The sequence below is a fragment of the Bubalus bubalis genome, chromosome 6 (genome assembly GCF_019923935.1).
Source record: "Bubalus bubalis isolate 160015118507 breed Murrah chromosome 6, NDDB_SH_1, whole genome shotgun sequence".
Classification (NCBI taxonomy): Eukaryota; Metazoa; Chordata; class Mammalia; order Artiodactyla; family Bovidae; genus Bubalus; species Bubalus bubalis.
This window is the reverse complement of record NC_059162.1, coordinates 6,635,547-6,647,536: the sequence shown is the minus strand read 5'-3', so window position 1 is coordinate 6,647,536 and position 11,990 is coordinate 6,635,547. Positions and strand designations below refer to the sequence as shown.

Here is an 11,990-nt window from a genome sequence, read left to right as displayed (position 1 = left end):
GTGCAAGAAAGCATTTTTGCATTTGATGTAGTGCTCAAAATAACCCGCTCTGAGAAATAAGTATTTCTGTTCCTGTTATTACAGAAGCAAGGGAAAGTTGGGGGGTCAGGGAAGGCAGGAGGGGTATCTCTATACTATCTTCAGTTAAAGAAGCTTTAAAATGTCATACCATTGTCTTCTGCTGTTTCAGAAAAGTGATTCATATGTTCTCCACAGCTGAAGGACTGCTGACCCAGAATGACAAGATAACCCCTGATGGGCTCCAGGAGGTGTTTGAAACCAATGTCTTTGGCCACTTTATCCTGGTAAAAAGGTTTTAGGCTTCGTAAGCAACACTTAGTGCTGCGATCCTAAACATGTGTGCAGATATGTCCAGTGCTGTGTTGTTAAGCTCATTAGTTTATGGCCGGCATTGCATCTTTGAGTGTTTAAATGGGGTGATGACTCTTTGAAAACATTGCTTCCCTGAAGCAGCCTGCTGGTGTATTTTTTCCTTTGGACATCAACTTCAGAGAGCGGAAAGTAAAATATGAACACACAAGCGCTTTTAGAAACAATGAACAGAACTGAGGAAGTGCACAAGTCCTGTTCTACATGGTCTTTGAAACTGGGCTTGTCATCAGATAGGATGGGGTAACAGACAGACACTATTAGACAGTACTTTAATCTTTTACTGTCTTGATGTGATTTCTTAAGCATCCAGACTGATGTGTTACAATTCCAGGCGTGCATATATAAAGCTAAGCAAGGGATGTGCAGATTGCGTAAGTTGTTCTGTGTTCTTGCCTCACATTTAGTCTCATAAGACAGCTGTTCTACCTAGATTAAGTAATGCCCAGCTCTGTTGCCAGTTGCTTTTAATTTTTTGGTATTAGAAGAACTCTTTCTGATGCATTGAATTTGTATCTCTGACACTTTTAGATTTATGATCATTTTTTTTTCACCTTAAATATAATTTCCGTCATAATTGGACCTCCTTGAGGGCTAGCTATAAATATAAATATAATAACCTAAGATGTACATAAACATTGGAATATTGTGAAACCACTAAAAGAAAAGATCTTTTGCACTTAGATGGGATAGCCATTAGTATTTTATTATTGAGAATAAACAGCTGGTTGTGCTATGTATAGTGTGACCTCATTTGTATAAACAAATAGACAAATGATACAAATGAAATTGGGAACCCCTTTGAACTGGGGTACCAGAATATCAGAAGTGAGTGTGAGATTCACGGGTCATTCTAGATCCTTTAGCACTTAAAAAAATGTGGTATTGCTTTTTCAATGATAAAAGTTAAAATATAGTCAGGATAGGATTGAATTCATATTTGATCATGTTTTATAACTCTTCAGAGATTCATCTAATATATCTTATGTTTTTATAATGCTCTCATTCTTTGCCTTCTTTTTGAGTTATTAAATTAATTGGCAATGATAGAGGGTAAGTTAATGTTAGTATTAATAGTCTGTCAACTTTTTGATGAATCTACTGTTTAAAACATCAAGTTGTTAAGGAAATCTAGTATTTTGGGGTAATCCAGTTTGGGGGAATGGCAGAGGAGAGTTGTGACCAAAGGCACAATTATCACAGGTGTCCTGGTGACATGACTTAACATTGTGTATCCTTATGTAGGTAGGCCTAACAGCAGGGGTTTGGGGATTGATTTATCAAATAAAATAACAGGAAGGTTTATGATGCCTTCTACTCTCTCCAAATTAGTTTTAGGAATCTTACCACTTTGTGGAACACAAACTTGGATTCTAGGTCCAGGTGTAAATGCATTATATGAATGGTTCCATCCCCAGTTTGATTATAAATGATCAAACTTTTAGGGCTGTTAGAAGACTAGAGATAATTTCTGTAAAGTTCCAGGTACAGTGCAGTATACATTGTGGAACCAGATAACTGAGTTAATCTCATGTTCATGGATTCTCTCGATTTGATGTAAATATTCATTGCAGATCTGGAAGCATTCCTAGATATTTCTTTAATAAACTTCTAGTTTTAGGATAGCTCTAGATTTGCAGAATTATTGCAGAGAGAGTTTCTGCATACCCTAGGCCTAGTTTCCTCTATTATTATTATCTTTTGGCTGCATCATGCTGCGTGCGAGATCTTAGTTCCCCCACCTGGGCTTGAACCTGCACTCCCTTGCATTAGAAGCTTGGAGTATTAACCACTGGACCACCAGGGAAGTCCCAGTTTCCTCTATTATTAACATCCTACATAGTTTGGTAGATTGTCACAGTTAGTGAACCAATGTTGATATATTTCTATTAACGAAACTCCGTGCTTTATTCAGATTCCTTCAATTTTGTGTGATATCCTTTTTCAGTTCTAGCATCCCATTTAGTAGTTAAATCTCACATTACATTTAGAAGTCAAATCTCCTTAAGCTCTTCTTGGTCGTGATAATTTCTCACACTTTCCTTGTTTTTGATGACCCTGGCAGTTTGGGGATTACTGCTCAGGTGTTGTGTACATGGTTCCTTATTGGGATGTGTCTGTTTTCCTCATGATTAGGTTTGAGAAAATGTGTTTTTGAAAGGGAGGCCACAGAGAGAGCGCGCCAGTGTCCTCTCGTCCTGTCAGTATGTCTTATCAGTGTTGACGTTCTCTTTGATCCGCTGACTTGAAGTACTGTCTGTCAGGTTTTTCCTTTGTAAAGTTGCTTCGTTCTCCCGTTACATATAGTAGTCTTGTGGAAGAGAGTTACTTTGTGTAGCCCACACTTGGTTGTGCTTGGCCTTCTTAACCATGGAGCAGCTATATGAATTATTTGGAGTTTTTCTGCAAGGGAGATATGTCTGTTCTCCTCCACTTAATTCTTGATTCAGCCACTTATTTATTGGCCTATTATTCCTTAGTAAAGCTGAATAAAGGCATTTGTTACATCCATGCAGATTCATGGATATGCATTTTCTCCTTTGAATTATAAACATTATTTTCTTACTCGAATGATTTTAGCTTGGGCCATTGGACCTCTTTCAGTTGGAACTTTTATGTCTTTTTCAAAAACTTTTATTGAAGTATAGTTGATTTACAATGTTGTGTTAATTTCAGGGGTACAGAAAAATGATTAAGTTATATATACATGCATATGTACATCTATATACACACATATCTTCTTTTTCAGATTCTTTTCCTGTATAGGTTATTACAAAATATTGAGTATAGTTCTCTGTGCTCTATAGTCCCTGTTGGTTATCTTATTTTATATATAGTAGTGTGTCTCCCCCACCTTTCCCCTTGGGTAACTGCAAATTTGTTTTCTATGTCTGTGAGTCTATTTCTATTTTGTACGTAAATCCTTTTGTGTCACTTTTTTCTAGATTTCACATATACGTGATATCATGTATTTGTGTTTCTCTGATTTCACTTAGTATGATAATCTCTAGGTTCATCCACGTTGCTGCAGATGGCATTATTTTGTTCATTTTATGGCTGAGTGATATGTGTGCATGTGTGTGTGCACACACCACATCTTTATCCATTCATCTATCGGTGGGCATTTAGGTGGTTTCCACGTCTTGGCTATTGGAAACAGTGCAGCAACGTGCATCATGGTGAACATGTCTTTTTGAAGTATGTTTTGGTAGCTCTGTTTTTTTTATTTTTTTTTTAATTTTATTTTTTTTAATTTTATTTTATTTTTAAACTTTACAAAATTGTATTAGTTTTGCCAAATAGCTCTGTTTTTAATAGAGCTCTGTCGTACTGTTCTCCATAGTGGCTGTACCAATTTATATTCCCATCAGCAGTTTAAGAGGTTTCCTTTTTCTCTGTACCCATTCCAGCATTTGTTATTTGTAGACTGGTGTGAGGTGATACCTCATTGTATTAATAGTTTTGATTAGCATTTCTCTAATAATGACTGATGTTAAAAATCTTGTCGTATGCCTTTTGGCCATCTGTGTATCTTCTTTGGAGAAATGTCTGTTTAGATCGTCTACCCATATTTTGATGGAGTTGTTTGTTTTTGGATATTGAGCTGAATAAGCTGTTTGTGTATTTTGGAATTAATCCCTTATGGGTTGCATTGTTTGTAAGTATTTTCTCTCATTCTGTAGGTTGTATTTTTTTATATTTATTTTTTCAATTTATTGTTTTACTTATAGTTTCCTTTGCTGTGCAAATGCTTTTAAGTTTAACTAGATTCCATTTGTTTAGCTTTGTTTTTATTTTCATTACTCTAGGAGGTGTATCCAAAAAGATATTGCTGCGATTTATGTCAAAGAATGTTCTGCCTACGTTTTCCTACAGGAGTTTTATAGTATCTGGTCTTACATTTAGATCTTTCATCCATTTTGAGTTTATTTTTGAATGTGGTATTAGAGGATGTTTTAATTTCATTCACTTGCATGTAGCTGTCCAGTCTTCCCCATGCCAGTTACTGAAGAGACCTTCTTTTCACGCTATGTGCTTCCCTCCCTTGTAGATCATTTGACCGTAGGTGCGTGGGTTTACTTCTAGGCTTTATATCCTGTGGTACTTCTATATCTTTGACATAGCCTCATCACTGTGGCTTTTGGGTTTTGTTTTGTGCATGTCCTTCCTGACACCACATGATGTTTAAGACTCACGTTATATATTTCCTATCCCAGTCTCAGAAGCAGACATTTCTCTGAGGAGATCTGTTTCCTTTTATTGGAGGATGGTATTAGAAACCAAGATCTGGTGCTCCTTGCTGTTGAGATAGCATGTGCTTGTAGGCCCTCTCAGCTCACAGAGCAAGGACATATCTTGTTTTTGTTCAGTCTCCCAGTCATGTCTGACTCTCTGCGGCCCCATGGAACTGTAGCACACCAGGCCTCCCTGTCCCTCACCATCTCCCAAAGCTTGCCCAAGTTCATGTCCATTTTATATGCCATCCAGCCATCTCATCCTCTGATGCCCTCTTCTCTTTCTGCCCTCCATCTTTGCCAGCGTTAGGGACTATTCCAGTGAGTTGGCTGTTTACATCAGAGGACAAAATGCTGGAGCTTCAGCTTCAGCATCAGTCCTTCCAATGAATATTCAGGGTTGACTTTCCTTAGGATTTGACTAGTATAATCTTGCTGTCCAAGGGATTCTCAGGAGTCTTCTCCAGCACCACAGTTTGAAGGCATCAATTCTTTGGCATTCTGCATTCTTTATGGTCCAGTCCTCACAACCATATGTGACTACTGGGAAGACCATCACCTTGACTATACAGACCTTTTTGGCGAGTAATGTCTCTGCTTTTCAACATACTGTCTAGCTTTGTCATAGCTTTCCTGCCAAGAAGCAACCGTCTTCTGATTTCATGGCTGCAGTCACCTTCCACAGTGATTTTAGAGCCCAAGAAGAGGATATCTGTCACTGCTTCCACCATTTCCCCTTCAATTTGCCATGAAGTAATGGGGCTGGATGCCATGATCTTAGTGTTTTTAATATTGAGTTTTAAGCCTGCTCTTTCACTCTTCTCCTTCACCCTCGTCAAGAGTCTCTTTAGTTCTGCTTTGCTTTCTGCCATTAGAGTGGTATCATCTGCATATCTGAAGTTGTTGCTGTTTCTCCCTCCTATCTTGATTCCAGCTTGTAACTCATCCAGCCTGACATTTCTCATGATACGCCCAGCACATAGGTTAAACAAACAGGGTGACAGCGGACAGCCCTGTCGTACTCCTTTCTCAAACTTGAACTAATTGGTTGTTCCATACAGGGTTCTAACTGTTGCTTCTTGACCCACATACAGATTTCTCAGGAGATAGGTAAGATGGTCTGGTGTTCCCATCTCTTTAAGAGCTTTCCACAGTTTGTTATGATGCACACAGTCAAAGGCTGTAGCGTAATTGATGAAACAGATGTAGATGTTTTTCTGGAATTCAAGGAAATATCTATGTGCATGCTAACCCATTTATATATAAATATCTATAAATATTTTGTATGTAACCATCTGAATCTTTATTAAGCTAAACATGAGTTCACACTGATGTCTCTGACTCTAATCCCTTGCCACATGGATCAGTCTAAACTCCTTCTCTTGCTTACTTGTGGCCCACTCTACCAATGGCACACCTGTTCAATTCTAGTCTACATTTATATTGGTTTCAAAATTGTTATCTTGTAATCCCTTAGTATATTTTGATACTTTTTTTTGTTTCTTTTATTCCTCATCCAGATTCAGGAACTAGAATCTCTCCTGTGTCACAGTGAGAGTCCATCTCAGCTCATTTGGACATCATCTCGCAATGCAAAGAAATCTAATTTCAGCCTTGAGGATGTCCAGCACAGCAAAGGCCAGGAGCCCTACAGCTCTTCCAAATACGCTATTGACCTTCTGAGTGTGGCTTTGAACAGACACTTCAACCATCAGGTAGCCTGTCTCAGCAATATGGAGATGGCAGGGCAGTGTTTGCTGAACCAGCACTGATTGCTTAGTAAAATGGCTGGCTCCCTATTGTAGTGTGAAGATGAAATATTGTTTCTTGAGCAGGATTGCTGTGAGGACAAGGTAAGACATGACAAAGAGTGGCAGTTGATGTATAGGAAGTTTTAGGGCAGAGATAATGAGCTCCAGACTTGTAGGTATATGGGGGTTCATTTACCAGTCTGTAGCTCCTCTGGAGCTATAATTTATATAACAGAATGATAACGATATCAGTAGCTCCTATTAAGCATTTGCTGTGTGTGTCACTTAATACCTTTCCCGTCACAGTGAGGTGGGTCTGAGCATTTCCATTTTCATACGAGGACACTAAAGTTTGGAGTCCTTATTAAAGTCATTTACCCAGAAGTCACACAGTCAGTAAAGGGTAGAGCCCAGAGCTGAGCTCAAGGCTGTCTAACTTCAAGCTTGGACTTTTCCCATAAAGCCGTGCTGCTTCCAGTGTTATATCCAGTGTTACAGGACAGCTGGCAGTTAGAAAGCCCTTGGAGAGTGAGGATCTCTGGTGAGGCTGCAGAGGTCTGTCTTTTGAGGACTGGGTTTAGAGAGCAACCCTTGTCAGACATGCTGGCTTCTGTGGTCTGGAACTTAGTGCTTCTTTGTATGTTTCTCTTGCCCAGGTCCAAAATTTTAACTGGAAATCTCCAGTCTCTCCTGTGGGCATTTTCCTTTGCTTGCTTTGACTGTGTTTTTTGAATATGGGACTGGGGAGAAATTTAACTCCGACAATATTTACAAAAGCTGGCCATTTTTAGGGTACTGACCCAGGCTGAAAATTGAGGAGGAAGGAGAAATAAAAGACAGTGCAGAAACTATTTGCCCTTAAGGGGCTGTTTTCCATCATCCATTAGATACAGCAGTCTAAACCTTATGTAATGGTTTAGATCTGGTTGATTCTAGAATGGAGACCTTCATCAGCTGGAATTCTCACTTCTGAGAACTGGCTCTTAGGAGTAAACCTCTTAGAGAAGATGATGGTATAAAAGTAGAAGCTATGAGCACATTCTCTAGAACTGCTTTTGAATTCTGGCTCTGTCACTTCGGACAGATTATTTAATGTCTTTGTACTTCCAGTTTCCTCATCTGAGAAACAGAATTACTAATAGTGTTTGCCTCATAGATTTGCTGGGAGGATTGAGTGATTGGAGTGGTATGAAGCATTGACAACAATGTTTTGTGTTAGAATGTGCCTGTGTGTGTGTGTGTTTCTGTACATATGTGTACTTATGTGCATGCATACATGCGTGAGTATGCCTAGCCACGTGCACATGTGTGGGTTTTGTGGGCTTGTGAACATGTGTATGAAGGTGACTATGTGTGGTTATGTGCCCATGGGTGTAGGTATCTGGTCATGTGGTCTGCATCTGTTTGTGCATGTGCTTATGTGTTTGTTTGTTGGCTGTTGTTATTATTGTTATTATTCAGGCTCAGTGTGTTGGTCCACATGTGAGTCTCCTCCTGAGATTTCTTGGGATGTTTAAAAACTTGTCACAACTGCTTGTCCTCTGGAAACTCCCTTTTAGGGATAAGGTCAGAGTGGATTTAGCTTCTTTTTTCATAAAAAGCTCTGAAATTTTGCTTGTCTCAATTGTCAAGTTTTGGGATATCATCTCTTAAAAAAAAAAAGATTTAGCTAATGCTGCCAGCTCCTTTAAAATCTGTGTGATTGGTTTGTAGCTCATGATGGTTCTACCTTGGCTTTTGTGAAGAAAGAAGTAGCTAAGAAAGAACTACCTCCCTTCGAAGACTTGTGTGACTGGAAATGTTGATCCCTATAGGCTGCCTGGGAGAAGGCGATGGCACCCCACTCCAGTACTCTTGCCTAGAAAATCCCATGGACGCAGGAGCCTGGAAGGCTGCAGTCCATGGGGTCGCGAAGAGTCGGACACGACTGAACGACTTCACTTTCACTTTTCACTTTCATGCATTGGAGAAGGAAATGGCAACTCACTCCAGTGTTCTTGCCTGGAGAATCCCAGGGACGGGGGAGCCAGGTGGGCTGCCGTCTATGGGGTCGCACAGAGTCAGACACGGCTGAAGCGGCTTGGCACTCTGTGCGACCCCATAGACGGCAGCCCACCTGGCTCCCCCGTCCCTGGGATTCTCCAGGCAAGAACACTGGAGTGGGTTGCCATTTCCTTCTCCAATGCATGAAAGTGAAAAGTGAAAATGAAGTCGCTCAGTCGTGTCCGACTCTTCGCGACCCCATGGACTGCAGCCTACCAGGCTCCTCCATCCATGGGATTTTCCAGGCAAGAGTACTGGAGTGGGGTGCCATTGCCTTCTCCAAGCAGCAGCATAGGCTGCCTGATAGACTTTACCTGTCCATGAATGACTATTCCTGTCACACAGCCTTGAGAAATACTCAGGGTCGTCACGCTCATTCCTTCAGGTCAAATGTGTAAAGGGACTTCAGTTTAGATAAGATGGCCTCCTTGCTTGTTTCTTTTGTTGCTCAATGTCAGAAAGTCGTGTGTGTTGAAAGCCCTGGATTTTAGTTCACAGATGTCTTCATTTAGGGCTGAATAGGTCCTAACTGTCCCTGGCTAGTTCCCAGATTAAGAAATTCTCCTTAGCTATCTTTGGGGCAAAATATTTGGGAAGAATTTTTGGTCTGTAAAGTTCCTGACTTTTTTCAGAGGACTGCTGGTCAATCAAGGGGATTCTCAGGTCTAAATTATCCACGTCAGGCACCGCCAGGCCCTGCAGCAGTGAATAAAGGAAGCCAGCCTTCTAGCTTCTGATACTCAGGGTGCTTTCTGTCCCCTGAACTGACTGTGCTATCCTGGCACTTTCTATTTTTGTTTAAAAGGAAAAAAAAAAGTTAAAAGTAATAAAAATATGAATTAAAGTGAAAGCAAAAGTAAAAGTCAGTCGTGTCCAACTGACTTCATGTTTGCGACTCCAAGGACTATACAGTCCATGGCATTCTCCAGGCTGAAATCCTGGAGTGGGTAGCCTTTCCCTTCTCCAGGGGATCTTCCCAACCCAGGGATAGAACCCAGGTCTCCCACATTGCAGGCAGATTCTTTACCAGCTGAGCCAGCAGGGAAGCCCATGAATTAAAATAGTCAATATCAAAATAAGGTGAAATGTGGTGAAAATTAAACCAAGTAAACTAGTAAAACAAATCCCAGTGTTCTAAGGATTACTATAGACCATCAAGCACCCTTTCTATTATTAATATGTGCCATGTGTTAACTGGGGCTCTTTTTATAAAACAGGTCTTTTTAAAATGATGAGTCCAGGGCTAAGGACCTGATTTAGAGATCCTCAGTTAGAAGTCTTTGTGGAATCATACCCACCTCTCTGGTGCCTCGAGCTAGAGCCCTAGGGCTTGTGTTCCTGCAGGAAACAGAGACACACTTGAGGTTTAGCTGTCTCTATTTACTAGAGTAGAAACTTCTTTCAGGCAAAAACTTTCTTTGTATGGCTCTCTTATCTCTCACTGCTCATTTTGATTGGTCAACTGATCTTCAGTTAAGCCATGGAAAACTCAGGTAACCAGTCCTGCTTTTCTCATCCAGCTTCAAGCTTGGTTACTCTTTGTTCTCTGAGTTACTTGAGAATAAAAGACTTTATTGAGTGCCTCTCATAGTGAGTTTTCAGTACGTGATTCTTAAACTAAAATGGTCTACCCAGCTGCAAGGACAGCCTAGAGCATCAAGCCTTGGTGTCCTGGCTTCCTGGCTCATTTGTGTTTCTCCTTTATTAACTGACATAGAGGCAGGCTCAATGTGTATTGAATTAAAATGAACTGCTACCCCTCTCTGTGCCCCCAGGGTCTGTATTCCAGTGTAGTGTGCCCAGGTACGATGCTGACCAATTTGACCTATGGAATTCTACCCCCCTTTGTGTGGATGTTAATCATGCCAATCATATGGCTGGTAAGTGATACCTGTGTCTTCTCTTGATTTACTTAAGCTGTTCAAGTTGGAACCAATAAGATGTGATTAAGGGTTGGGAAGTGCTTTAAGTAATTGAACTTGAAGGTAGCAGAATTCCATTTCACTCAAAAGTTTTGATGTTACCATGTAATCTCTGCTTCATACTGCCTGATACTCCCACTGTACCTCCATCTTAGTGTGCACTGTTTGTTAAGCGAATGTTTCTTTGATCATGCACCATATAGCCCAGTTCTATGATTATATAATTTTGAGAAACCTGTGTTAAGTGATATCAAACTGGATTTCTCTGAGCTTTTAATATAGTCACTTGCATTAAAATTTCCCAAGGAGGGTATGATTGTGCATTGTATGATCACAGTATCATGTTTTTGCTTGTTTGTTTTGTTTGTATTTTGAGCATCCCTCCAGCACTCATTAGAAAATGCTGCTTTCAGGAAATGTCCTTCCCTTGTAGAGCTCAGGAAGAAGTATCCTGTTTATGGCAGGCATGGGAAAAAGATGAGAAGGACATATGCCTTCATGTTAAAAGTGGTTGACTTGGAGTAATGGAGATTAACTGATGGAAATTATTTCTTGTTTCAATTTATTTTCTGAAACTGAAAAAATGCTCTATAATAAGAAATGCAGTTTGTCTTTTTTTAACATTTAAATGGATAATACTTTTGTGACTCTAGACCACCACAGAATGACTACTGTTTTCTTTTTCTCAGTTACGCTTTTTTGCAAATGCGTTCACGTTGACACCTCACAATGGAACAGAAGCACTGGTATGTTACTAGAGTTTTAACATGTTGTATTCACTTCACAGATGTAGACTGTAAGTTCACTGGATTAGAAACAATCTTAACAGAAAAGATGAGAACAGGCTCTGTATAAGCACGGTCCTGTTTAGGACTAAGGTGAATCATAAGGTGAAATGCTGGTCATTAGGAGTGAACTTTGAAAGTTCAGTATGTTTTCTGGCACCGAGAACCATGCTTCTGGGGTCAGCGCTTGTGTCGAAGCAAGAGACATGAGCAGCCAGAGGAGAGCGGAGCATGGAGTCCTGTCGGGACAGGCAAAGCAAGATGTTGGCTGGGCAGTCAGTGTGAGATTTCCCACGGCGAAGGTGTGTTTCATGGGTCAAGAGTAGAGGCAACAAAGCCCAGCTCCATTTCCCAATATGAAGACTCTCTTTTCCTGTATTAATAATAGAGAATTGAGTTACTAACTTGATTAGAAACCAGTTTGTTTCCTTAAGCCACTCATGCAGATGGACTGCATGTGTTTCCTCATCAATGGCAGACCTTACTAATGGATCATAATACTCTGTTCTGTTGTACATAAATGATGTCTCTGAATATTTTTCAACTAAAGGCCCCAAAGACATTCTCTACCAGTGGATGAGAATTGTCATACAAGATGAAATGTATTTGTCCTCTGTGCTTTATACCATCTGGTTGAAATTCCACTGTATTAAAAGTCAGTTCTGTGTGTGTGTTTCCCTCACTCCACTTAGCTCCCTCAGGACTTTTGCTTTGTATTTTGGAAACCTGAGGTCCTATCACTATAGTGTTCATACTTAACAGATTCTTAAATCATAGCTGAGTTGAAATTAACTCAGGAAAACACTAAGGGAATTGACTTGGCACTCTTGTTCTGGTAAACGTTGCAGAAAGAAATGCATTTAT

General features: G+C 40.1%; 1 protein-coding gene across 2 annotated transcripts in view; it reads left to right on the top strand.

Annotated features, from left to right (window-relative positions):
• Positions 1-11,990, top strand: part of HSD17B7 (hydroxysteroid 17-beta dehydrogenase 7) — a 30,474-nt gene that overhangs the window by 7,207 nt on the left and 11,277 nt on the right. Inside the window, exons 4-7 of one of the 2 annotated variants that reach the window (XM_006076008.4) lie at positions 191-305; positions 6,146-6,340; positions 10,195-10,299; positions 11,031-11,087. In XM_006076008.4, coding sequence (XP_006076070.1) covers positions 191-305; positions 6,146-6,340; positions 10,195-10,299; positions 11,031-11,087 — 472 coding nt within the window. Of the gene's footprint in view, positions 1-190; positions 306-6,145; positions 6,341-10,194; positions 10,300-11,030; positions 11,088-11,990 lie in introns of those variants that run through there. The other variant, XM_025287453.3, reaches the window with a different exon arrangement.